Here is a 27,023-nt window from a genome sequence, read left to right on the forward strand (position 1 = left end):
AAAAAAATACCTTTTTGCACCTAAGACATCTCAAGAATTCTTTCTTGGCCATTGGCTCCAAACCCCAACATTTCCACATTGACGTACTCCTGTGGGCAGAGTCTTGGGACTTTTTTAAACATACAACATTTGCACTAGCATGTTGACAAGCTATTGACAAGGTAGGTATTCTAATTGAACAAAAGTGCCTAATAAAATATGTGTTAAGTTCCCTAATGTATCAAGCACTCTGCCCCTGCCCCCTAGCACACTGAATAAAAAGCTTCCTGCACTAACCCCAAAGGGGGATAGTGCTTTGAGATTTATCCTCCTGTCTGCTTACTTGCTGGAAGTGGTGAAAACTTGCTCCAACCAAGAGACGTGGGCTGGCCTATTGACTCACGCACTGCAATGGGGCAAAACTTTTGTGACAGGTAATGATACCACAGTAATGGATTGTGACAATCAATAATGTGAAACCATCAGTTTTCCCAATTTATAGATTCACTCAATCCATTGTCTCAGAATTTTTATTTACAAATTGGCATATTATTCATGTGAGTTGATTATAGCCAAAACACTTGAACAAAAATTCATAGGATACTAATTCTATCTTATCAACATTTCATTTCCTGCTATATTAACACAGGGGGTACCCGTGACCCTATTCTTTCCTATAACTGCCTCCATACATACCTGAACCTGCTCTTTTGCTTTTTCCCATAACACTTACCTTCTAAAATGCTATATAATTGTATTCATGGTTTACTGTCTGCACCCTCCTGCCCCCCACCCGACCAAAAAACAAAAATGTTATTGAGAGCAATTAACTTTGTTTCGTTCACTGACATATTTCCAACCACTTCCAGTGGCATTTGGCACATACCAGGAACACAATAACTTTGGTTGAGTCAACGAAGGGAAAAAAGGTTTGTTCTCGTGGTTGTCTACTTGCCTACTATCATAAGGCACCACTCTCAGCGAACTTCAGTTTCCTTCCCCAGGAACCCAGAGCCACGGCCTCGCAGCCCAAGGAGTGTCACCCCAAGCCCGGAAGTGAGAGCTGGGCACGTGACAAGCTCGCCTGGGCCCCGCCTCACCGACCAGCGCGGAGAACTACACCTCCCAGAATGCATGAGTTCTCGCGTGGACTACATTCCCCAGAAGCTTTGCGGCCATTGCTAACCCGCCTCCTTCCCCACCTCTCCGGACCTGCGCGGGACTCTGGGTATTTGCTGCCAGAGCTAACAGCTACGGGGCTTGAAGTCGGTCCAGTATCGCCCGGGGACAAGTCCCCTACCCGGGCTGCTTTCCGCTGGGGCAGCGTCGGAGCCTCCGCCTGCGGCGCACGGCCGGGGAGGCGCGGTTCCTGGAACCTCCGAGGCCAGGGCGAGGTGAGCGGCCGAGGGTCGGCCGAATGCAGGAGAGAGGGAGGGAGGACCAGGGCCTCGGGAGGATGCGGCGCCGGGAGCGGGGCACAGGCCCGGGAGGCGCGAGCGGGGCCTTTGTGGTTGCAGGCGAGACAGGGGCCGGGCACCCCCTATGTGCCCGCCCGCCCAGCACCGGCCGTCCCGCGGTCGTGCCCGTGACCGCGGCAGGTCGGGCACTTGTCCCCACTGGCCCAGGCCCCCCTCCCGCTCCCTCCCAACCGGTTCCCGGCACGCTACCTGCCCGGCTACCGGCTGACGGCTGTCAGCGAACGTGAGGAATTGTGTTTCCGCCCCTCACCGGCGGCACTGCCCTCTGGACGGCGGGCGCAGAGATGCGTTTTCCGCCAGAAGTGAGTTGTCCGCTTCCCCCCACGGCAGATCCTCGACGGGAACCGAGGTTTTCGGTTTCTGCGCCTGTTCTCCAGATAGCAGCCATAGGAAAACTGATGTCATCCCTTTCCAAAGCAGTCTTCTCCAAAAATCTGGAGATTCCTTGACAGGAGGGGAGTTGGGTGGGGAAAGCTTGAGGTGGAGAAAAGTTGTCCCATGCAGGCAGCGAGGTTGGGGCAGGTGTGCTGGAGGCGCGTGGTATAGATCCCGGTGCGCCCTCCCTGGCTGTGTGAAATGGGGCAAGGTGCTCCTGCTCTACCCTCGATTTCCTGATCTGTAGAATGGGGGTGCTGACAATGGCAGCTGTGCTGTGGGACTAAACCAGTGTTGGCAGTCCCTGGCATGCGGTGAGATTCAGCGAGTCGCTGCGGCTGCTGATAAAGTCCTACACCCTTTTTTTCTCTGAGCCAGAGCGACCTGGCACTTCTCTGGTCCTTTCTGCTCCCAGCTCCTTACTTCCCTCTCTGAGGGCACATGGGGTCATTCTCAGGTGGTGTGAGGATTTCAGAGTTGGTGATTCTGAGGGGGTTTGAAAGCAGAAGGGGCTTCTCCCTCCTGGCTCCCTTTTTCTTCTTTCAGATCTGCCTTCTGGAGACTCCACCCATCCTAAGGGAAGAGCCCAGAAAGAAGATATGGCTATTGGACAGAGGGAAGCAAGGTCTCAAGTGAGTTCATTGCTACCTAAGATTTAGAAACAGATTTTTTTTTTTTTTTTAATCCTCAAACTGAAATTCTCTACTCAGTACAATCTTCTGCAGGACCTGGAACTCAAGCCCTTTTCCCTGGCCCACCTTGTTAGATGGTGGATTATGTAGGGAATGCTAACCTCCTCCCTGCCAATGCATGTCTAATGTTTCTCTTTTCTTTTCCTAACAGACACTACTTTTTATTCATTAATCTCAATTGAGTGTATGATTACTAACTTGACAGGTAAGATGCCACGTGGGGGCAGAACAAACAAACGTGCACATTTGGCAGTTCCTTTCTGGCCCTGCTTCCTTGGCTCACTCTGGTCTCCCTCCCTACCCTTGGCTTTTTCTTTCCATTCCTGAGTTTCCCATTATACCTTCCCTAGGTTTCTCCAACCCATCATTTATAGTGTTTTTTCTCCCTCTTAACCTTGTGGATCATGTGCCTTCCTTCCGCATTCTCTTGAAAACTGTTCTTGACCTGCCATTTTCATCTTCATGTTGTGGAACAGGGGTGGGACCCCATCCCGGGAGGCCCGTGCATGAACAAGGAATAGCCGTGTTGGAGGGGACACAGTTGGAGAGGTCTCTTGACTGTGAGGGCAGAAAGAAGACTCCTCAGGAAGCAGCAGGGAGGATTTTGTGGGGTATCAGTAGTGGAGAGGCAGGGTATCCAGAGGCTGACAAGTGGGGCTTTTAAGCCAGACTGCTGGGTTTGAACCCATCTCCTTGGTTGTTGTCTCTGGGCCTTGGACAAAAGCTCCATCTCTCTGTGCCTGTTTCCACACCTGGAAAGTGGGGATCACAACCATGCCTACCTCATAGGGCAGGTGAGAGGATCACGTGAATTCAAGTGCATGGAAAGTGTTTAGATCGGGCCAGGCCCTCGCAGATGGTCACTGTGTAGCAGCTCTGGGAGCTGATGATGTTACTGCAGTAGTAATATCAGTGCTGACAGACGGGAACTGCCATCCAGTGTTTCCAGGACCCGGGAGATACGGGTCCTTCCATGACTCACCTTCATCTGACAGTAGCAGTTACTGTCCCATGGGGGGACTTCCTGAGGGCTTTGCCTTTGTTCTCACTCTCCTGCCTGCACAGCAATTATCATCCCCATTTTACATATGGGGAAATGGAGGCTCAAGGAAGCCCGGTGACCTGAATTGAAACCCAAGTGTGTCTGGCCTCTGGGTTCATGCTCATTACTGTCCAGCCATTCCCCTGGTGCCTCTCTCAGAACTCAGGGCAGACCCGGCCCCCGTGTCACCGCCCGTCACTGTGACATTGTGTTTCGGACCCGTGAAACTCGCTAGTGTCTGATCTTTGGGCCGAGGCCTGCCATTGCACGTTCCGGCTGCTTTTCTCTAAGGCTTTCCTCTTCCATTCCATTGGAGCCATGTTGCTCTCTTGGCCAGAATCTTCTCCATCTCTGTGTGTGAGTGAATCCTCGTGGCATTCTCCCTAACCTCACCTGCCACCCTTTTGTCACCTGCATGGGCTTGTGTGTAAAAGTCAGTGACAGGGTGTTTAAGAGCAGAGAGAGAATATACCGAGTGCTGGGTTAAAGGCAGACTTGAATTATTGTCCTGCCTCTGCTACTAAGAAAGTATGTGACCTGGGTCTTGACTGCCCTGGACCTTCTGGTTCTCGTCTCTAAAATGAGGATTGAACTGGGAAACGGCATACAGGCCTGTCCAGCTACACAATTTCATTGAGCAAATCATTGCACATGGTTTTCTTCTGGTCTATCAGTTGGATCGTAAATTCTTATGAGGGCTAAGATTATTTCTATATATCTATATTAACTATTTCTAAGTTACCTTATTATGCATGTATTGCATGCTCATGTTTAAAATTTCAGAGAATAGGCATGCCTGGGTGGCTCAGTCGGTTAAGACTCCAACTTCGGCTCAGGTCATGATCTTGCAGTTTGTGAGTTCAAGCCCCACGTTGGGCTCTGTGCTGACAGCTCAGAGGCTGGAGCCTGCTTTGGATTTTGTGTCTCCCTCTCTGTCTCTGCCCCTCCCTGCTTGTACGCTCACTTGCACTCTCTCTCTCTCAAAAATAAGTAAACTTAAAAAAATTAAATTTCAGAAAATAAAAAATATATACATAAAGAAGAAAGTGAAATCGCTCTTAACCCAGCATCAAGAGATAGTTGCTGTCACCCCTTTGGTATATGTCCATCAGAATCCTTTTCTATTCACTTTTTGTGTGAATACCTACGTACATAGGTATGCATCTGTTTTACCATTTTAGCTTTTTTATTGTGATAAAATATACATGACATTATCATCTTAGCCCTTTTTGCATGTATAATTCAGTGGCATTAAGTACATTCACATTGTTGTGCGACTATCACCACCATCCATCTCCGTTGTATAGATTATCCCATTTATTTCTTAACCCCTTGAGGTAGACATTGAGAGGCAGTTTTGCAGAACGGTTAAGAATGGAGCCTTGGACGTCCTCCAAATTGCAGTTTTACCTCTACCCCTGACCAGCTGTGATATTGTGATTCATAGTATGAAATATATATTTGGTCTTCATTCCTGTTCCTGGCACATAGGAGATTATAAGGGCTTGGAAGCTAAATGATGAATAATAGTTGGTTTTTATTCTTAAAATAACTTCAGAGCAATAAAGATGAAATTGCTGTGTTTTGTTACTCAAAACAAGCCATTTCAACCAAGCCAAAGTTGATATGAATGAGGTGACTTTTGAAAAGCCCCTAAGGATCCAGTCCAATCAGGGGAACCAACCTTGATTAGAGGGTTTGATCTTTCAGGCTCTCTACCCCAGCCCGGGGCCATTCATGCCTATGTAATGGCCAGTGATTTGATTCATTGTGCCCATAGTGAAGCGGCCATAAAAACCCAGAAGGACAGGGTTCGAAGAGCTTCTGGGTTGGTGAACAGTTGTCAGTGGGGAGAGTGGTGCATCCAGGGAGGGCGTGAAAGCTCCACACCCTTCCCACATACCTTTCACCTCTTTCCCGGGTCTGTTCTCAATAATATCCTTTTGGAATAAACCAGTAATCTATTAAGTAAATGTTTTCCTGCATTGTGGCACTTTCCCTGCATTTACCACTTGAGCAAGTTAATTAAACCTGAGGAGGGGAGTGGTGGAAACCTGTGCAATTTATAGCCATTTGGTAAGAAGCACAGGTTACCGTCTGGACTTGGGATTGGCCTCTGAAGTTGAGGCAGCCTTGTGGGACTGAGCCTTAACCTGTGGAATCAGGCTCTCTCTCCAGGTAGATGGCATGAGAATGGAATTAAATCGTAAGACACCTAGCTGGTGTCACACAATTGCTTGGCGTGTGGAAAACACACATGTCTGGTGTCAGAAGTAAAGCAGTATTGTAGTATTGAGAGTCGATACACAGGGGGAGTGTGTCTTCCTCTATACCAGCTGTTTGGTTTGGACAAATTTCTTTTTTTTCTTGTGTAAGATGGGGGCAATATAGTACCTATTTTATAGGGTTGTTGTAAAGATAAGTATTTACACTAAAAGTTAATACAAATCTCTTAAGAAGAGCTTGGTCCAAAGAAAGCTTTCAATAAATAATAGCTATTTAGATTTCCATTATTATTGTCCTCTGGCTTCAAGACAGTGTCTCAAGTTAGTTAACCTAACTTAAGCCTGCAGTGATTTTATCAGTAACATCATGATAAACACCTTGGAGGTGCATTTTTGCACACTGTTCGTTGTGATGCAAATATAGTAATTGGTAAGTTAAAAGATCCACACATTTTAAGTCTTTAAATATCTATTATCAAATTGTCATCAGAAATGTTGTTCTAATTAACATTCCCACTAATGTCCTTAATTCCTCCCCACATCTCCTTACAGTGTTTATTAACACAGGGCCTGGTTAACAATTCATGCTTTCATGAACACTTCAGTATATATTTGTCACTGGCTGATTGTTCATTAAACAAATGACCTGAAACCTTCAGAAACCAGAATAACATCAGAAGCATTCATGGGAGCCCATCTACCCACCACTGCCACCTTCTTCACTCTGTGTGATGGGAGGTCCTAGGTGAGCTGGGATGGCTTGTCATTACAGGTGTCACTGACGTTCGAGGATGTGGCTGTGCTCTTTACGCGGGATGAGTGGAGAAAGCTGGGTCCTTTTCAGAGAAACTTGTACCAGGACGTGATGCTGGAGAACTATAGTAACCTGGTCTCATTGGGTAAGGAAATTTTCTCTTGTAGATAAAAAAAAATTCAGAAATTAGGATAAGTCAGCACCTGCTTCCTTGGATAAAAGGCATGGGTCATCAGAAACTTCAGTTGAGGGGCACCTGGGTGGCTCAGTCAGTTGAGCGTCCCAACTCTTGATTTCGATTCAGGTCATGATCATGATTTCATCATCAGGTCATGGCATGGAGCCCACACTCAGCATGGAGCCTGCTTGGGATTCTCTGTCCCTCTCTTTGCCCCCTACCCCATTCATGCTTTCAAAAAAAAAAAAACAAAAAAAAAACAAAAAAAACAAACAAAAAACGTTTAGTTGAGTTTTACCCTTAGGTTTGTGTCAGATCACCATAAATAAATGTTAAACACATTTTCCCCTCTTATAGGCATGGAATTACCCCACACATGGAAATGAAGGAGGTGGTATTGATAATCCTCCCCTTTCCGGTCTATAATTGCACATTAGAAGTTTCCTCACAGTTTGGGAGTCATTTCACTGATTGTTCTGGGGTTTGTTTGCACCCCTCTCAACAGAGGGCTTTGTTCATTGGACCTACCATTTACCTTTCTTGCTTGGCTTTCCTAGGGGTCAGCAAGCTTTTTCTGCAGAGAGCCAGTTAGAAGATATTTTAGGCTTTGTGAACTACATTTGGTTTCTGTAACATATACCACCATGCTCAGAGGGCCATACATAAATAAACAGTGGTCTAGACTTGGCCTATGACCCATAGTTTGCTGACGGCTACCATCGTAGAAAGGGAGTCAGTGTTTCCTCATCTTCAGTAAGCTACTTTGTTCATAGGTACCTGTTTGTAAGTATTTTTACGAAATACTTATAAAATTATGAAATTTATCGTCAAATTGCTTTCCATACAATACCCAGTGCTCATCCCAACAGGTGCCCTCCTCATGTTTGTAAGTATTAACTTAGTGTGTACATCTAACATATTCCCTCTTCTATGGAAAGCTAATGTTATTAAAGCTGCAGATTTATCATGTTTCCCTAACATACAACTATTGCACAGCCGTGTCCTACAGGTCCCTTGCCTTTCCCCACACTATGCCCTCAACATCGTGGGGGCACAGCTGGAGCACCCCCAGAAGCTCTTTGTAACATGCCCTGAGTTTCCTGCTCAGGTCTATGATGCCTCTTTGAGTCAAAACAAAACCAAGTCTTTTTTGTCTCTCTCTCTCTTTTTGTTTGTGTATGAGCAGGACTCCTGTTTTCCAAACCAAAAGTGATCTCCCTGTTGCAGCAAGGAGAAGATCCCTGGAAGGTAGAGAAAGAAAGTCCTGGAGGCCCCTCTCTAGGTGAGTGGCTGGGACGGAGGAGCCCGGGAACTGCTTTGGGCAGCAGTCTGTTTACTAAGTGACGGTGGGGCTTGGAGATGTTGGTTGGGGAAGTTTCTCTGTCCTCAAGAAGTGGCGGGGAGGGGACACTAAGGCCCCAGACAGGAGCCTCCTCTTATTCTGCAGGAATCACTTCCCAAGTGAATCTCTCGGGATCTCCTCTTATTCTTTCCTGTTCTCAGAGGAGGGCGGCACATCAGGTATTCAGTCAGCAAACAGTGTATTTGAAGAATGGCAAAGAATTCATTTTGATGGAGGCTCAGGGGATGCATGTGAGACAAGGAGCTGAGAAAGGAAAGGGTGTCAGAAAGCTAGCAGGGGCCATGTTACAATGTGCTTTAACAAGATTCTTGGAGATGGACTGTCCCATGGAAAGAAAGGATTTTAAGCAGGAGAATGATATGGTCTTGGTGTTTTAGAAAAATTGGCCTAAATCTGAAACAATGTAGAGGTCTTCCAATAAAGGCATGGCTTAAGAAGCTGTGGCAAGTCTCTTGCCCTGGCATGGAGCGCCACGTCAGACAGAAGAGCACGCTGGTGTGGCCAGAGCTCCAGGGCAGGTCACAGAGCATGATGGTGATGTGACCCATTTGTGTTTAAGGAAAATTACGTGGCTGTTTGTATGTATAATATGTGTGGAAGTGCAGAGAGAAAGGTTAGGGGACACACCTTAGCTGGTAACAGTAGTCCTACTTGGAATGGAATCGAGAATGGGGGGGGTGGGGATCAAGAATGGGCAGGATGAAAGAGGGCTTTACTTATGTGGAATCTGAATATTTCACAGAGAATATATTCATGGAGTCCTTATGCAATTTTGTTACTGAACCAAAGTGGGCTGACTACTTGGTGAGGTGTAGACAGACTACACCAGGTGGCACTGTCTCACAGGGTCAGCTTTATTTGTAGAAGCAAGGAGATTGTGGAAAATAATTTACAAAGCCACATCTCCAGGAACAAGGGAAATAAGGCTGCTTTTATTAGGGCTTGGGATGGATATAGAGAAAGGGATTCTAGCGCCATAGAGAGATCAAGGTCACTTCTGGCACTGTGGATTGATCTGCTCAGGTGATCTGCTCAGGCAGCCTCCTCAAATGTTTCTTTTTCTGTTCCAGCAGTTAGTTTGTCTCTAAAAGGTAAGCAGGCAGGCAGGCAGAAGCTTTTAGGAGTTTAGTTCCTAAGTTCAGGGGGTCAAGGTGGTAATAATTGGAGTTTATTTTTTTTAATTTTTTTTCAATGTTTATTTTTGAGAGACAGATAGAGACAGAACATGAGTAGGGAAGGGCAGAGAGAAGACACAGAATTCAAAGCAGGCTCCAGGCTCTGAGCTGTCAGCACAGAGCCTGACGTGGGCCTTGAACCCACAAACCGTGAGATCATGACCTGGGCCAAAGTCGGACGCCCAACTGACTGAGCCACCCAGGCACCCCAATTGGAGTTTAATAAGAATGGTCACTTTGGAAGCATTGTGGGGGATAGATTTAAAGTGAGGGAAAACCTGATGTGGAACCTTTCAGAGACACTTGCAGTCATGTTGGCAAGATGTTTCTAAGGTCTGTGCAGTGGGGCCCAGGAGGGAAGACAAGGGGCCCCTCTGTTGCAGGTGTAGCCAAGTTCACTGTGGGGTGGGTCTCACTTGAGATGGGAGTGGAATGCTCCAGTAGAGATGCTGGTGGACAGTCCTGTGAGGTGTGTAGGGACTGGCAAGTGCCATGGGTACAAAGGTGGCATTTGAAACCTTGAACTGACCCAGGTAAGGGCACAGAGGAAATTTCACCATTTATAAGGTGGGTTAGGAAAGAAGAATGTGTCTGAGCCTGAGAAGTCATCAGAGGAGAGGAATAGGAGAGGCTGCTGTCATGAAAGTTGGGAAAGGAGAGCTGATGAATGGGAGGGGGTAGGCTTGGGCTCTGGAGCATCCAGGTGCAAACCCTCACCCATGGCTTTCCTGTCCCATAATAAAGGGTGAATGAGCTCTGCGCTGGGCACTGGCAATGCGACATCGGACAGAAAGACATAGGTCCTGCCGGCTGGGGGTCATGTTCCAGTGGGGACACAAGTGCTCAGGAACTGAGTAAAGAGAGGGTATGGAATGACAGCTGGTCAGGACCCCACGGGAAAGATGCAAAGTGCTTTGAGAGCACGTGGCAAGAGGGGGAGCAGAGGGAGGAGAGGGGTGGGAGGCCCGGGGGTGCAGCCAGAGTGGGGCAGGTGCAGCAGGAGGGGATGGGCCTAGCAGCAGGAGAGGTGAAGGCGTGGAGGGAGGGGGGCCTCATAGGCAAAGACTTCCCGAGAAGGTGGGATCTGAGGATGCAGAGAAATAGTCCAGGCACAGAAAAGGGCATGTGTGTTTGTGCAGACAAAGGAAGCCAGCAGGTGCTGATGGGAGCCAGGAGAGAGCAGCAGGGACCAGATCCCACTGAGCCAGGGAAGCCCGGACACAGGATTTGGACTGTGTCCGAGAGCCACGCACAGTGCGTGAGGAGTCGGAAGTACCTGGCCACGGACCCAGGTTTACCCTCTGCAGAGATCAGCCTGCAGCGGACAGGGAGCCTGTTGGCATGGAAGTGGGGACTGGTCCCGGCTGTCCTCATGTCCACACGAGTCAGTGACGGCCCCCCACGCTGTGGGCCCCACAGAGGACCCGTGGGATGGGCAGACACATTCCCCAGCCCCCAGGCCCCGGTAGCTTTATTCCTACAGTAAGTTGAGGTTTTTGATGTGGGAACTACCTTTGTTTTTTGGTTTTTGTTTTTTGGTTTTTTAGCATTTATTTGAGGGAGACAGAGAGTGTGTGAGGGAGGGGCAGAGAGAGAGAGAGATTGAGAGAGAGACAGAACCTGAAGCAGGCTCCAGGCTCCAAGCTGTCAGCACAGAGCCCCACTCAGGGCTCGAACCCACCAACCGTGAGATCATGACCTGAGCCCAAGTCAGATATTTAACCAGACGTTTAACCAATTGAGCCACCCAGGAGCCCCCGGATTTCTTTTTTTTTTTTTTTTTAAACACTGACTTATGGAATCAGAGTTCTCTGGAAGCTGGTAGAGGCCACCACGAAGTGATCAGAGAATGCAGGCCATCAGGGAACCAGGTGGGGTTGAGGAGGGTCCTCAGTCCCCCTGTTGGTTGTGAGCCGGGTCTGGCATGGAAGGTCAGAGGAAGAGCAGGGCTCCCTTTGCCCTGACCTCAGGAGCCTCTGATCCATTAATGAATCCGAGTGAAGTGAGTATTCATTCAGTTAAGGGGAATAGATAGTGTGACTGGAGTCCAAAGCTGTCCTGAGAGGCTCTGGGGCCACCGGGTGGTGGGGTAGGAGTCCGGTCAGCCTCCTCCTCCATTCTGGGGAGACATCCCTGAGGGTAGACTGTGGGTGGATGTCGGATGGAAATAAGGACATCACAGCTGACCAGTATGTGGGTGTCTCTGGATGGAATGAACTCCCTCTCTTCCCTCAGAGGTGGAAGTCACATGGGCCACCCTGGGAGTCCGGGCATGTGGCTGTGTCTGTCCTGTACCCCTGGGGGGTTGGGGGGCTCCATCTGCCTGGACTGAGGGGACCTCAGAGCAGCTTCCCCTCCCAAGGGCAGCTCACTCCCCTGCGAGCACGGGTGAGGGAGCCGGTGTTCATGGGAGTGCCTCGGCTTGTTCACTCTAGACCCAAACCAAAACCTTCCCCTTGGACAGCCAGTGATGGAAAAGCCCGTGCTCCCAGGGTAGGACTCCTAGAACCTCTAACTGCCTCCAAATATCCTCTTTTAAAAAAAAATTACTTTTATTTCAATACTATTCACAAATAGGAAAAACAAAACAAAAAGAACAAAAACAAACTGTCATCCCAGGTATGTAGGCTTTAACTTGAGAGATGGAAGGAGATGGCACGCAGGGTGTGTGTCTCTTCTGAGTCTCTTGCCTAAGAAATGAGCCTAAACTGTAATCACTGAGGTTGTGCTTTTCTGGAAGAGTTGTAATAAGGTGATACACATCATGAGTTTGCTTTACACCCAAAAGTCGAACTATTCTGGAAATCTAAAACTCAAAAAATGCAGGGAGGGGTACCTGGGTGGTTCAGTTGGTTGAGTGACTGGCTCCTGATTTCAGCTCAGGTCCTGATATCACGGTTGTGAGATCGAGCCCTGCATGGGGCTCCTTGCTGAGTAGGGAGCCTGCTTGGGATTGTCTCTCTCTCTCTGCCCCTCCCCTGCTCACTCTTTCTCAAAATAAATATTTTTAAAAATGCAAGAATGATCTAGGTAAACAATTACCTCCAATGAAAATATGTTCTTTCTCCGTCATTTTCTCTTCCTTTGTTATCTGAACGCAAGAAGCCTTGTAGGGTGGACGGAACCTGGGCCACGTGGTCAGCCAGGGGGCCACCTGGGAGCTGCCTTCCACCCACCAAGCTAGGACTTGTGCTAGGACTGCCCCTGCACAGGGGGCAGGGGTCTTCTAATTTGCACGAAAGTGCTGCCCTTAGCAGCCTAGTGACCCAGCAGGTGGTGGTTTAAAGAGTGAATCTCTTAAGAGGCGAAAGCAGAGCCCAGGTGCTCCGGAGCCGTGTCCAGTATGTTCAGGTCAGTCTTGTCCTTGTCCCTTTCACTCCCCAACAAGACCCCTGCATGGCCCTGCACCTCCCTGCTGCCACCAGCATCTGTTCTTGTAGCTGCCAGAATGCTCTATTAAAAGGTAAATTATGGGGCAGCTGGCTGGCTCAGTCAGTTGAGTGTCCAACTTTGTCTCAGGTCATGATCTCACAGCTCGTGGGTTCAAGCCCTGTGTCCAGCTCTGTACTGACAGCTCTGAGCCTGGAGCCTGCTTTAGATCCTGTGTCCCTCTCTCGCTCTGCCCCTCCCCTGCTCATGCTCTGCCTCTCTCTCTCTCTCAAGAATAAATAAATGTTAAAAAAAAAAATGTAAAAATGTCAGGTCATCTCACTCTCATGCACAAACTGCTCATGGTTTCCATCACATGGAGCACAATCCAGAGTCCCCAGAGTGGCATCTGGAGCCTACATGGTCTATAGCCCTGGCTGTCTCTTCACCTTCCCCTCCTTCTGCTCTGCCCTTCATCTGAGAACTGTAATCACTGTGGCCACCCTGCAGGGTCAGGCAGGCCAGGCAGACTCCCACCCCGGGGACTCTGCACTTGTTTTTCCCTCCCCATTCTTCTTCCTGATGTCCACAAGCCCACTGACACTTCCTTGAGGTGGTACTTTCTTGAATAGATCCAGCTCAATTCTTGTTGCCCTCCCTCCACATCCTGTATCCCCTCACCATGCTCTGTTTTCCTCAGGGGGCTTCTCATGGCATGATAGTACATATTCATTCATTATCCCTTCTCTGGACTATCAACTCCCTCAGGCGGGATTGTCTGATTTGCTGCCATTTCCCCAGTACCGAAAACATGTCAGAGTAGGCTTCCAGTTAATGAATACGTGAATGACTCAGCTAGGCTGGTGGTTATGGAGACACAAAGAAGTGAGCGAATCTCAGAGACACTTGGGAGATAAGAGAAGCAGGGCTTGGAGATGGATTCGATATGAAGACAATGGAAGTGGGTTATCAGGGGAGCTTGGTTTGTGGCTCTTTCTGGGATGGGTAATGATTTCATTCACTGAGATAGTGACCCCACAAGGAGATCAGATTTGGGGGGTGGTAGAAATAAGGTTTTGGATGAATTAAGTTGCTTTTGATTGACCCAGTTATCCCAGGGGAGAGGTCAAATAACCTGTTAGATTTGGAGTACTACCCCTCAAAATATAGACTGGGTGTGAAATGTAAATTTGGGAAATCCTGGTCGTTACTGGGTAATTGAAACAGTGGGTGAGTTTGAATTAGTCTATGGACTGGGTGCAGAGTACAGTAAGAGCAAGAAAGGGCCGAGAACTCAATCTCGAGGAACTCTGGCATTTCATGGCCAGGTGGAGAAAAATGGGCCCACAGGGAAGACAAATGTAGGTATCCTGCAGAAGGAAAAATTAGGAGGCCTGGTGTCCTTGAGGTCAAGGCTTACAGCAGGTTGGTAACAGTAGAGGCGGGGAGAAGTAGAGGAGTGTGAGACCCATTTAGATGGTAGAATGAACAAGTCTTGGAAATTGATTAGCTGCGGGAGAGGGGTTAAGGATGCCTCTTAACAGTTTTGATTACAGAGACAAGGGTTTATACAGCTTGGAGGGAATGATCAAGAATTCAGTTGTAGGCATGCTGAATTTGAGGAGTCTTTGAACCCTCTAAGTTACTATGTTCAGTGGGCTCCTGTATAATTGGGTGTGGAGAGCGGAAGTCTTGCTTAGCATATATATTTGGAATGGAAGCTGGCCTGTGGAAAGGGTGCAGAGCAGGGAGAATTGAGGTCCAAGGACTAAGCCCTGAGGAACTCCCAAGGATTGAACATCACTAGGACAACGAGTACACAAAGGAGACTGAGGCTGGAATGTGTAGCTTAGGAAGAGAGCATCTCCAGGAAAACAAGGGGTCACTGTCAGACACTGCTGAGAAGTAAGTTAGGTGGGAACTGCAGAGAACATTTTGTCTCAGCCACGTGGAGGTCATGGCTGCCTTAGCGTGGGTGGCGGTGAGGACAGAAGCCAGAACAGAGCCCCTGAGGGGTGATGGGCAGGAGGAAGTGAACAGGTGCAAGATACTGTAGAAGATCAGATTTGAAGAAGAGATAGCAACAGCATTGAAAGAGCCCTCCTGTGCATATAAACAGACATTTCTCCGTATACTTCCGTTTTCCTTTGTCCACTCTGGTTAGAGCACACAGCACACGTTATTTTGCCCTTTCACCTGATGTGTATTGAAACCCTCCATGGCAGCACATAGAGGGCTTCCTCGTTCCGGGGAGTAGCCCTGGATGATGAGTTTGGACTGCGATTTGATAGGTGGTATGATTGCTGATTCGCATGATGGGTATCACTTTAAAGCTGTAAAGCTGTACCTTTACCCCCTACCCGTGTAAAGTCCGTGATGTATTACAGTGAGAGCCCAAATGTCCTTCACAGCAATCTGGTTGAATAAACTGTGGCACATTCACACAGACTTCTGTGAGGAAGACTTCTGTAAATTCCACTTTGGGGTGATCTCCACAATTTATTAAGAAGTGGGGGAAAGTGTAGGAAATGTAGAAAATAGTACTTTTAGCTAAGGAAGAAGGAGACACCAAAACAGAAGTGTCTATTTGATTAGGTTTTTTTTTTAAGGAGGGAAAAGCGGGGCACCTGGGCGGCTCAGTCAGCTGAGCGTCCAACTTCGGCTTAGGTCATGATCTCTCAGTTTGTGGGTTTGAGCCCCGTGTCAGGCTCTGTGCTGGCAGCTCAGAGCCTGGAGCCTGCTTCGGATTTTGGGTCTCCCTCTCTGTCCCTCCTCCATTCGCGCTCTGTCTCTCTCTCTCTCAAAAATAAACATTAAAAATAAATAAAAAATAAAAGGAGGGAAATGCCCCTTCCCCACCCTCCCCCCACCAAAAATAAAAAAAGTAAAAGCAGATCAATAAAAGCGATTATCTATAAGGTGAAGGCAAAAAAGAAAGGATGAAGAGAACTTAGAATTTAAAAAAATGGTTTTTTTTAATTTTTTTTGAGAGAGAGAGACAGAGTGCAAGCTGGAGAGGGGCAGAGAGAGAGGGAGACACAGAATCCCAAGCAGGCTCCAGGCTCTGAGCTGTCAGCATAGAGCCCAACGCGGGGCTCAAACTCACGAACTGTGAGATCATGACCTGAGCTAAAGTCGGACACTTAACCAATTTAGCCACCCAGGTGCCCCTATCACAGCAGTTTGAATAAACATCCTTAGTGATTTCTAGGTGTGATATTTTAATTTATAACAATATATATTTGGTCTTCGTCCCTGTTTCTGGCCCAGAGCTCCCAAAACTCTCGGAATTTCCTATTGATGAGAGCAATAATGATCACTTGTTATGTTGGTGAGGTGACTTTGGGACCCCACCTAAGAATGGGCTCTGGTTGCCAGGAGAGCCAGCTGTGATTAGAGGGTTGGCATTTTCAGTCTCGTCTCCCTGACCTCCGGGGAGGGGAGAGGACTGGAGGTCAAATCAATTGCAATGATCCAATGATTTAATCAATTGTGGCTTTGTAACAAAGTCTCCATAAAAACCCAAAAGGACAGAGTTCAGAGAGCTTCCTGTTTGGTGAACATTTGAAGATTTAGGAACAGTGGTGCACTCAGGGCATGGAAGCTTCGCTTTCCCCTGAATACTGCCTTATGCATCTCTCATCTGGCTTTTCCTGAGTGATGTCCTTTTGTAATAAACGAGTGATCTAGTAAGTGAAATATTTGAGTTCTGGGAGCCATGCTAGGCAATTAAAACTAAGGAGGGGGTTGTGGGAACCTCCCAACTTATAGCCCATTGATCAGAAGCACAGATGAAAATTTGGACTTGCAACTGGTATGTGAAGGGGTCAGGGGACAGTCTTGTAGGACTGAGCCCTCAACCTGTAGGGTCTGATGCTGTCTCCAGGTAGCTCGTTGAACTGAGTTGAATTCCTAGGTTGTTGCTTGTTGGTAGTGTGGGAACTGCCCCTCTCCCCCCCACGGGAATTAGTGCACAGCTTTTAGTTAGCTTATAGGCAATAATAACTTCAAACAATAGGTAGGGCAGATCTGAGGACCCAGAGGTGGTCCTGTGGGACCAAGAGGGTTGTTGGCTTCACACAAGATAGAAATCAAACTCAAGCAGAGAGGAAGTGAGAGCAAAAGTTATTGAAGATACAGAGAGCGCACAGATACAGAGTGTCTGGGAGACTCAGGGAAGAAGAGTGTCTCATCTTTGCTTGGGGTGCAAGGCTTCTACTAAGGACAGTGGTCTGGCGTGTGCGTGCTTTTAGGTAGCCAGGAACTGGTCGAAACAAGGACAAGTGCTCAAGTGCCCTCTGTGAGTCACTTATTCCCTGGAGCCAGGAGTCTTGGGTCAAGGTGTCTCAAGTCAGTGGTCTTTAAAGTACCTGAGGACCCTGCCCCATCTCTCCTGAGATGTTACTTATTGTGCTGGAAGACTCCAAAGATAGCATTAACTCCTTGACCTTTACAAGGAGGACATACATTAAGGCACATGTAAGGCAGGGTTGCAGGTCATGGCAAGAATAGAGGCAGGGAAAAAAAGGCAGTCCTTAATGGGGTCCCTTCAGTTTCCCAATCTCAGTAAGCTTAAGTGGTTATGTTTACAAGTAGAGTTCTTATCTTTGAGAAGCATGTTCTGACATAGGATGGGTGAAATGATAGAGTATCTGGGACCTACCTGGTCCCCCCGCAACACACTGGAAGAGATGTAGGGGTGTGCAGTACTGTGTTCAGCCTGCTCTAAGAATCCCACACTGCGTGGCTTCACCAGAGATTTAGCGTCTCACAGTTCTTGAAGCTAGAAATCCAAAGTCGAGGTATTGATGTGGCCGCGCTCTCCCTGAGACTGTGGTACATTCCCTCCTTGCTTCTGGGGGTGGCCCAAAATCCTTGTTCCTTGGTTTACAGCTGTGCCACTCTGGTTTCTGCTTCTCTTGACACTTGGTGTTCTTCCTTTGTGCCTTCACACGGTCTTTTCTCTGCGCATGCCTGTGTCCACACTTCCCTTTTATAAGGACACCAGTCATACCGGATGAGGACTCAGTGATCGCATCTTAACTTGATTAACTCTTCAAAGACAGTTTCCAAATAAGGTCACACTCTGAGTTACTGAAAGTTAGGACTTCAGCCTATCCTTTTGGGGGACACAGTTCAACTCCTAACAAGGCAGTAGATGAAACAGCATTGGTGATGGCTGAAGCCGGCTTAGAAATTCACTGTACAGTTCACTCTACTTTTGGTATATGTTGAACATTCTCCATAGTAAAAAGCTTTAAAAGTTAGAATTAGCAACAAAATTTTGAGAACAGCATTTCTTTTTCACCAACGCAGACATGGTGGAGGTGTACGGATGTGTATACTACCCCGTCATGGTGTTCTGTATAATTCCTGGCATGTAGTTCCCTCAGTCCTTGGATTTTAGTAGAAAGTCTCTGAGACTGCAGTGCGTATGATGTTTTTATAGGAATAACTTTGAATCTGGGGGAGCCTGGGTGGTTCAGTCGGTTAGGCATCCAACTTTGTCTCAGGTCATGAACTCACTGCTTGTGGGTTCCAGCCCCGTGTCAAACTCTGCTGACAGCTCGCAGCTCAGAGTCTGGAGCTTGCTTTAGATTCTGTGTCTCCCTCTCTCTTTCTGTGTCCCTCCCCCTCTGAGCTCACTCTCATATAAACATTTAAAAAAGTAAAAAGAAAAAGAAATAACTTTGAATCTGTCCACCTACAGGATAAGGTGGGAACAAAGTCTGGAAAGCTGGTTTGAGTTCAAAGATTTTGATGGTGCTTTAGGCCTCACACTATCCAGCCTATATCTAAGCCTTTAAAATCCCATCTTATATGTTTCTGCCAAAAAACTAACCACCACCTGTACCCCTTCCCTACTGGCACCCTCCACTAAGGGTAGTTTGGGTGGTGCTCTAAGCTCACATTCATGTCCATTTCTACCTTGTAATTTTGTTGTAGAAATTATCACATGATGTGATATCCTATTTCTTCTTTGTCTCTAATACCAAACTGGGAACTCCTGAACTGTTTCTTTTCATTACTGGATCTGGGATGTCTTATGGATCACCAGTGCCTAGGATAGAGGTATATTATAGGTGCTTTTTAACTTTTTGATAAATGAGGCGCCTGGGTGGCTCAGTCAGTTGAGCATCCGACTCTTGATTTTGGCTCAAGTTATGATCCCAGGGTTGTGCAGTCGAGCCCCGTGTCTGGCTCCATGGTGAGCGTGGTGCCTGCTTGGGATTCTCTCTCTCTCTCTCTCTCTCTCTCTCTCTCTCTCTCTCTCTCTCTCACACACACACACACACACACACACACCCTCTCTCCCCTTCCTTCTCTCCTCCTCCCTCCCTCCCTCCCTCTGCCCCTCTCCCCACTCACATGCTCTCTCTCTCTAAAAAATAAGTCAATAATAAATCCATCCATCCCATGTCCAATTTCTTGTTCGGCTTTAAACAAGACGTTTCAAGAGCATTTCTCTACTTAATGTTTCTATTTTATCACCTCCCCTTGTTTCCTGTGTACACCCCAGTGGGGCTTTCTTCCTTGCTCTCCACGAAAAGCATGGTCACTAAATCCCATACTGTTTCCATCTTGGCACAAGCAGGGTTAAGTTTATAGTCCCCACATTATTTGCCAGAGTTGCTCACATACTCCTTCCCTGAAGTACTTTCTTCCTCTGGCATCTGATTTTCCTCCTTTTCTTGACTTCTAATGTTGCCATGCCTAAGTGACTTCTCAGTTCTTCAGCTTTAAGTAAAATTTATCTATGGAGGACTCCCAAATACCTGACTAGCTCTGACCTTTCCTTCAGGCTCCAAAATACATAACAACTGAATGCCTCAGCATCTTCCTTCAGGGTCTGTGAAAGCATCTCAGCCACAACACACATATCTGAAATAGAAGGCCCCCTCAGACCTGCCCCTCTCCTGGTCTTCTGGTAGCTTGTGCAGCATTCATCGTTTTCAAGCCAGAAACCTAGGCGTAATCTCTTAGCTGCTTCATTCCTGTTCAGCACCCCACACATCATCCATCAGCAAGCCTGGTCCTTCCTGAAATGATATCCTGCTGCATTATCTGTGCCTCCTCTATCCCCTTGCTCAGCTGCCTAACTACAGCAGCCTCCCGAGTGATTTCTCTCCTCCCTGCCTCCACTTAGGCCCCACCAAGTATTAGATACTCGACCTCACATGTGAATTGTTGAAGATAAATTTGGAGGATCTTAAGGAAGTTGGCAGCATGCTAAAATGTGGATTTTAAAAAGATTACTCTGGCTACGGCATGGAGATTAAACTACTAGATACCAAGACTTGAGGCCAGAAGACTAGGAGACCATGGCACAAACAGTGAGACATGAGAAACAAAATACCATTTAGGCATCTGACCCAGTGCTCAGGGCTCCAGTCTTAAGTTAGCAAGACTGAGTTGGAGAAGGGATGAGGAAGGTGTTGGCAAAAAGTAAAAATGCTCCTCTTTCCCTTACAATAAATAATAAAGACACGAGTGCAGGTAAAATTCATCAAGAAGGTTGTGCAGAGTGGGGGGGGGGGGCAGATTCCAAACCATAGGGGATACCAAATATTAAAAAGGGAACAGAAAAAGTTATTCATGAAGGAGACTGAGAAGTAAAACTAGTAGAAAAGAGGGGCACCTGGGTGGCTCAGTCGGTTAAGCATCCGACTTCGACTCAGGTCACTATCTCATGGTTCATGGGTTCAAGCCCCACGTCAGGCTCTGAGCTGACAGCTCGGAGCCTGAAGCCTGCTTTGGATTCTATGTCTCCTCCTCTCTTTGCCCCTCCCCTGCTCATGCTCTGTCTCTCCCTGACTCTCAATAATAAATAAATGTTAAAAAAAAATTTTTTTTTAACTAGTAGAAAAGAAAAAGCAGAATATATTATGTTCACCAAGCAGAGAGAATTTGTACACAGGTGAGAAAGGGAATGTCAGATAGGAATCTCAGACACAGTGAGATGCAAAGGATTTTTTTTTTTTTAATTGTCAAGTTGGCTAACATACAGTGTATACAGTATAGTCTTGGCTTCGGGAGTAGATTCCCATGATTCATCACTTACAACACCCAGTGCTCATCCCAACAAGTGCCCTCCTCAATGCCCATCACCCATTTTCCCTCCCCCATCAACCCTCAGTTTGTTTTCTGTATTTAAGAGTCTCTTATGGTTTGCCTCCCTGTTTGTAACTTATTTTTTCCTTCCCTTCCCCCATGGTCTTCTGTTAAGTTTCTCATTCCACATACAAGTGAAAACATAGGGTATCTGTCTCTATCTGACTGACTTCACTTAGCGTTAATACCCTCCAGTTCCAGCCACATTGTTGCGAATGGCAAGGTTTCATTCTTTTTCATTGCCAAGTAGTAAAAAGATTTTTCTTTTTCATTGTATATCTAAACCACATCTTCTTTATCAACGTTTTTTATTTATTTTTGGGACAGAGAGAGACAGAGCATGAACGGGGGAGGGGCAGAGAGAGAGGGAGACACAGAATCGGAAACAGGCTCCAGGCTCCGAGCCATCAGCCCAGAGCCTGACGCGGAGCTCGAACTCACGGACCGCGAGATCGTGACCTGGCTGAAGTCGGACACTTAACCGACTGCGCCACCCAGGCGCCCCCACATCTTCTTTATCTATTCATCTGTTGTTGGACATTTGGGCTCTTTCCATAATTTGGCTATTGTTGATAGTGCTGCTATAAACATTGGGGTGCATGTGCCCTTACGAATCAGCACTCCTGTATCCTTTGGATAAATTCCTAGTAGTGCCATTGCTGGGTTGTAGGGTAGTTCTATTTTTAATTTTTTGAGGAACCTCCACACGGTTTTCCAGAGTAGCTGCACCAGTTTGCATTCCCACCAAGAGTACAAGGGAATTCCCCATAGGAGCCTTTTAAATAGTTACCTCTAGCCCAGGAGAAGATGCCAAACTAAATGCACAGCCATTCCCCTGACAAAATTTAATATTCTCAACTGCATCCTCTCCCAATTTTAAGATTTGTTGAGTTCAATTCTGTTTTGGTTTTTTTTCACCACTTTAGCACGTTAGGTCTCTTTTACCTTTTTACATTTATACCTGCCTTGTTTATCTTTGACTCTTTTCTACACTGTCTGCATAGCCTCTTTTGCTTGATGCATGAGCAGGGCTGCCTTCCCAGCTTCACACACCTTTTTGGCATCATGCCTATCTCTGGCACCTCTGGATTAACTATAACATGTTTCTATTTGTACTGGCCATGAGTGTAATCACCCATTGATGAACTCCCATCACCCATGTAATGTCCTGTCCGGGAAGGTAACTTCAAGTGCTTAAATCGTGTGTGTGTGTGTGTGTGTGTGTGTGTGTGTGTGTGTGTGTGAGAGAGAGAGAGAGAGAGAGAGAGAGAGATAAGGAATTGAGAATATTTGACATTGTTCAAATCAGGAATATGTAAGTAATTAAGGAAAATTAGCAACATTTCATATATAATTCAGATGCCATCAGGAGTTTCTGTAATTGGGCATGTTAATCTGCTTGTTGCAGAGAACATTTATGGTAGAAAAGAAAGTCTTATATTTAGCTGTAGGTAGATATATAATTATATCTAATACAAAGGTATGTAAGAATAAGGGCTCCTGGGTGGCTCAGTTGGTTAAGTGTCTGACTTCGGCTCAGGTCATGAGCTCACGGTTCATGGGTTCAAGCCCCATGTCGGGCTCTGTGCTGACAGCTCAGAGTCTAGAGCCTGATTCAGATTCTGTGTCTCCTTCTTTCTCTGCCCCTCCCCTGCTCACGCTCTGTCTCTCTCAAAATTAAACATTAAGAAAATAAAGAGGTATAGAATACATATTTTTAAATCCTGTGGTAAATGCTATAATAAGGGGAATGGAGTGTGGAAACTCAGTCAAGAAAGGACTCCGTTAACTTCTGAACTGAATCTGAAGTATACAAAGGAATTTGGCATGAGGGAAAGTAGAAAGGACTACAGATATAGATTCAGATATAGATTACGCACAATGAAGAGAAAGGTTATGAAAATAATTTTGGAGTCTTTCGTGGCTTTGGACTCTGATCCTACACTACCTTTCTGAACTCATGCTCCCCTGGTCACTCCTACACTCACCTTCTTTAAATAGGTTTATTTTATTCTTTTCTCCACCCTAGTACTTCAGTTTCCATTGATTCTTTTTCTATATTGCTTAAATCTTAACGTTTTCCTCTTCTTATGTTTTCCTCTTATGTTTGGCCAGATACCAAGACCTTATTTAAATACCATCAATACTTATTTATTCTCTACAGTTGGTCTCAGTAACCAAATACTGTATCACAAAAAACATCTTTAGTTTTTTTCTTCCCCCCCAGGGTGGAAGGGCAGTCACAAAACCACGAAGTCAACTCAAACACAAGATTCTTCCTTCCAAGAGCTGATAATGAGAAGATCCAAAAGGAATGGACCCTGGGACTTTAAATCAGAAAAACCCTGCATTTATGAATACAGAGTAGAGAAAAGGCAAGAGAAAAAAGAAAGCGTCCAGACAATTTTAGTCACCCACAAAAAAATCCTTGCTGTAGAAAAAAGCCATAAAAATGCTGAATTTGGCCAAAACTTCAGTCCAAAGTCAGTCCTTGTTAAGCAACAGATGGTCCCCAGAGAAGAAACACCACCAAAATGTGAAATACAAGGAAACCGCTTCAAACAGAATCCGTATTTACTTAATCAGCCAAAAATCAACACAGCAGAGAAACGCTATAAATGTAGTATATGTGAAAAAACCTTCATTAACACTTCATCTCTTCGCAAGCATGAGAAAAACCACAGTGGAGAGAAATTATTTAAATGTAAAGAATGTTCAAAAGCCTTTAACCAAAGTTCAGCTCTCATTCAACATCAAATAACTCATACTGGAGAGAAGCCCTATGTGTGTAAAGAATGTGGGAAAGCCTTCACTCTTAGTACATCCCTTTATAAACACCTAAGAACCCATACTGTGGAGAAATCCTATAGATGTAAAGAGTGTGGTAAATCCTTCAGCAGGAGATCTGGCCTTTTTATACATCAAAAAATCCATGCTCGAGAAAATCCCCATAAATATAATCCAGGTAGAAAGGCATCTGGCCTTCCTGGATGTCAGAGAATTCACCTCAGAAAGAAGTCGTATTTATGCAATGAATGTGGCAACACCTTCAAGTCTAGTTCATCCCTTCGTTATCATCAGAGGATTCACACAGGAGAGAAACCTTTTAAGTGTAGTGAATGCGGGAGAGCCTTCAGTCAGAGCGCATCTCTTATTCAGCATGAAAGAATTCACACTGGAGAAAAGCCCTATCGATGCAACGAATGTGGAAAAGGTTTTACTTCGATTTCCCGACTGAATAGACACCGAATTATTCATACTGGTGAGAAGTTTTATAACTGTAATGAATGTGGTAAAGCCTTAAGTTCCCACTCAACACTGATCATCCATGAAAGAATTCACACTGGAGAGAAACCGTGTAAATGTAAAGTGTGTGGGAAAGCCTTCAGGCAGAGTTCAGCCCTCATTCAACATCAGAGAATGCACACTGGAGAAAGACCCTATAAATGCAACGAGTGTGGGAAAACGTTCAGGTGTAACTCATCCCTTAGTAACCACCAGAGAATTCACACAGGAGAGAAACCGTATCGATGTGAGGAATGTGGTATATCTTTTGGCCAAAGTTCAGCTCTTATTCAGCATCGCAGGATTCATACGGGAGAGAAGCCCTTTAAGTGTAACACATGTGGGAAAACTTTCAGACAGAGCTCATCACGGATTGCCCATCAGAGAATTCATACTGGAGAGAAACCCTATGAATGTAACACATGTGGGAAACTCTTCAACCACAGGTCATCCCTTACTAATCATTACAAAATCCACATTGAAGAGAACCCCTAGAAAGTAGATTTGCATGTGCGAAAGCCTTAAACCAAAGCTCAGCAGAATACATGTGTAAAATACAAATGTAATAGATAGGAAAAATCTTCCTGTAACCTAGGCCTCATCAGATTCCGGATTCCAAGGATAAGCCTTGACTATGTAATAGATAATGAGGAAAGTAGAAAGTGTTCGTGCCTATCAGGCACTTTTAAAATAACCTAAAATGAAGAATTCACAACCGGAGACCCTTCCGGCATTTGTAAAATAATTGTTCTCTTTCTACAGCAGTGTATGCTAGAGGTCATATGTGATTGTCATAAACATCTGGGTGAGGGGAGGTGTGCCCTGGATTTTTCATTAAAAAGACATAAATCAGTAATACTTCTTTTTTACAACTAACACTTAATAGCATATAAAAGATGCGATCAAATTATACCCTTCTAGAGGAAAGGACCAAATAAAAGATAAAAAAAGAAGAAAAAACTATAAACTACCTCTTAAGTTTCTGGGGTTTGTCCTTTTCCTGACCTGATGTCAAATTTTGTGCATGGATTTCATTTACAAATAGAAATAAAAGTCTGTTCTCTTCATCCTTGGTCCTTCTAGTAATTGCTGTGAATTGGGAATTTTCTAACCAATCACTCATTCTGTTCTCAGAATTTATTATTTATTGTGAAGTCATTTATCATGAAAGTATACCTGCTATACACGGAGCTGTCATCCTAGGTACATTAATTAAGCAATTATTTCAAATTTAAAGCTATTAAATATACATGAATTCATAGTGGAAAGAGCTATCCAAAGAAGTTTCATGAATCTAATACCTGTGCCAAAAGATTGAAAGATATGTCAATGATTTCATGACATAAGTAGGTTTTCCACTTAGTATGCTCATGTGTCACACAATTTCAGGAAAACAAAAGGCAATTATAAACAACTCTGTTTTTGTTTTTGTTTTTGCCCTAGTTCTGGGGCAGCTACTATACTGCACACTGGTAGTCTTTAAAAAAATTTTTTTAATGTTTATTTTTTGAGAGAGAGAGAATGCGAGCAGAAGAGGGGCAGAGAGAGAGACAGAGGATCCAAAGCAGGCCCTGTGCTGAGAGTGGAGAGCCCAATGCAGCCCTCAAACTCACAAACCATGAGATCATGACCTGAGCCAAAGTTGGACACTAAACCAACTGAGCCACCAGGCGCCCCTACAGACTGGTAGTCTTAAGAAGAAAGACACAGCTCTTAAAGATGCCATGAATTTGGGGGAAGGGGATGGAATGGAGTTGAGAGACTAGCAAACGAGGAAGCAAATTATGTCATAGTATGTAAATATAGCTTTAACAAGCAAATTGATAGATTATGACTGTATTGCAATGCAGATATGTTAGGGGTTTGCACAGGTTGAAGAAAGAGAAGATGGAACCTAGCCAAGGAAACCTGGAGACAAAGCTTTCAGAGGCAGTGTGCCTAAGCCAGGCTTTGGAAGAATAGGAACTCTTCAGAGGGGGAAATGACCATTCTAAATAAGAGGGACTATGCATGTGTAAAGGTACAGATTGGTAATAATCAGGAACTTTGTGCGAACTCAAGTACAGAACTGAGGAATAAGAGAATGATCTGTTACAAGTTTGAGGCAAACACAGATGCCAGATAACAAAAGGCTTATTTGCCATGTGAAGAAGTTAGAATTTTATCCTAAATTGATGGTATCAATTAAAAATGCTGAAGGAAGGGGACCTGGGTGGCTCAGTTGATTGTCTGACACTTGGTTTTGGCTCCAATCATGATCTCATAAGTTTATGGGATGGAATCCTGCCCTGGGCTCTGTGCTGAGAGAGTTCAGAGCCTACTTGGGATTTTCTCTCTCCCTCTCTGCCGTCCCCCTACTCTCCCTCAAAATACATAAACATTTTTAAAAAAATTTTTTTTAAGATATTAAAGGAAATTGTTCTGGCAATGATGTGTGGGAGATGAATTGAGGGGGTTGAAGAAAGCTGTACAGATGGACGCCTAGAAATCTGGGCTGTGTTAATTCACGTGATCTATGAATCAGAGACCAAACTTCCTGCAAGGCAGACGGATAGAGAACAGGAGACAGATAAAGCATTGAATTAATAATACGTGGTGTTCCAAGCAAATAAATGAGGTTGGTGAGTGAGAAGAGGCTAAGCTGACCCAGGTGGTGTGGCCAGGTGTGTTGTATATAGGTCTCACGTTTAATGATGTCCTGCATCCTGGATTGACTTTGTCAGGTCAGCTTTAACATAATCAGTTGTGGTGTGGTGGGTTGTTTTTTTTTTTCTTCCCCCAATAATGAAATTTCAGCTCTTTTTCTGCCTCAGTAATTGGTACTTAAGTTAAACAGCAACACTAGCTGAAATTCATATTTCCACAAATAAAGATCTGAACAACCCTTTGTAGCCTCCTGTTTTGTTTGGCTGAGGGAAGAACACAAGGGGGGACAGAGAATGGCAAGTCTTGTGTCCCATATTACATTTTTTTCTAATGTTTATTTATTTTTGAGA

General features: G+C 45.6%; 1 protein-coding gene across 3 annotated transcripts; it reads left to right on the forward strand.

The window, feature by feature from the left end:
* The first annotated feature begins 1,159 nt into the window (after positions 1-1,159).
* LOC115514368 (zinc finger protein 354A) lies at positions 1,160-25,094 on the forward strand. 3 transcript variants are annotated; one of them, XM_030316287.2, is made up of 5 exons: positions 1,160-1,373; positions 2,379-2,464; positions 6,564-6,690; positions 7,910-8,005; positions 22,970-25,094. In XM_030316287.2, exons 2-5 carry the CDS (start codon positions 2,432-2,434, stop codon positions 24,520-24,522), a joined length of 1,809 nt encoding a protein of 602 aa, XP_030172147.1. In that variant the 5' UTR covers positions 1,160-1,373; positions 2,379-2,431; the 3' UTR covers positions 24,523-25,094. The 3 variants fall into 3 exon arrangements, with proteins under 3 accessions (XP_030172147.1, XP_030172140.1, XP_030172157.1); XM_030316280.1 differs by having other exon boundaries at positions 1,211-1,373; positions 1,788-2,464; XM_030316297.1 differs by lacking the exon at positions 1,160-1,373 and adding an exon at positions 2,676-2,729 and having other exon boundaries at positions 1,382-2,464.
* The last annotated feature ends 1,929 nt before the right edge of the window (positions 25,095-27,023 follow it).

This window comes from Lynx canadensis, chromosome A1 (assembly GCF_007474595.2).
Source record: "Lynx canadensis isolate LIC74 chromosome A1, mLynCan4.pri.v2, whole genome shotgun sequence".
NCBI classification, from domain to species: domain Eukaryota; kingdom Metazoa; phylum Chordata; class Mammalia; order Carnivora; family Felidae; genus Lynx; species Lynx canadensis.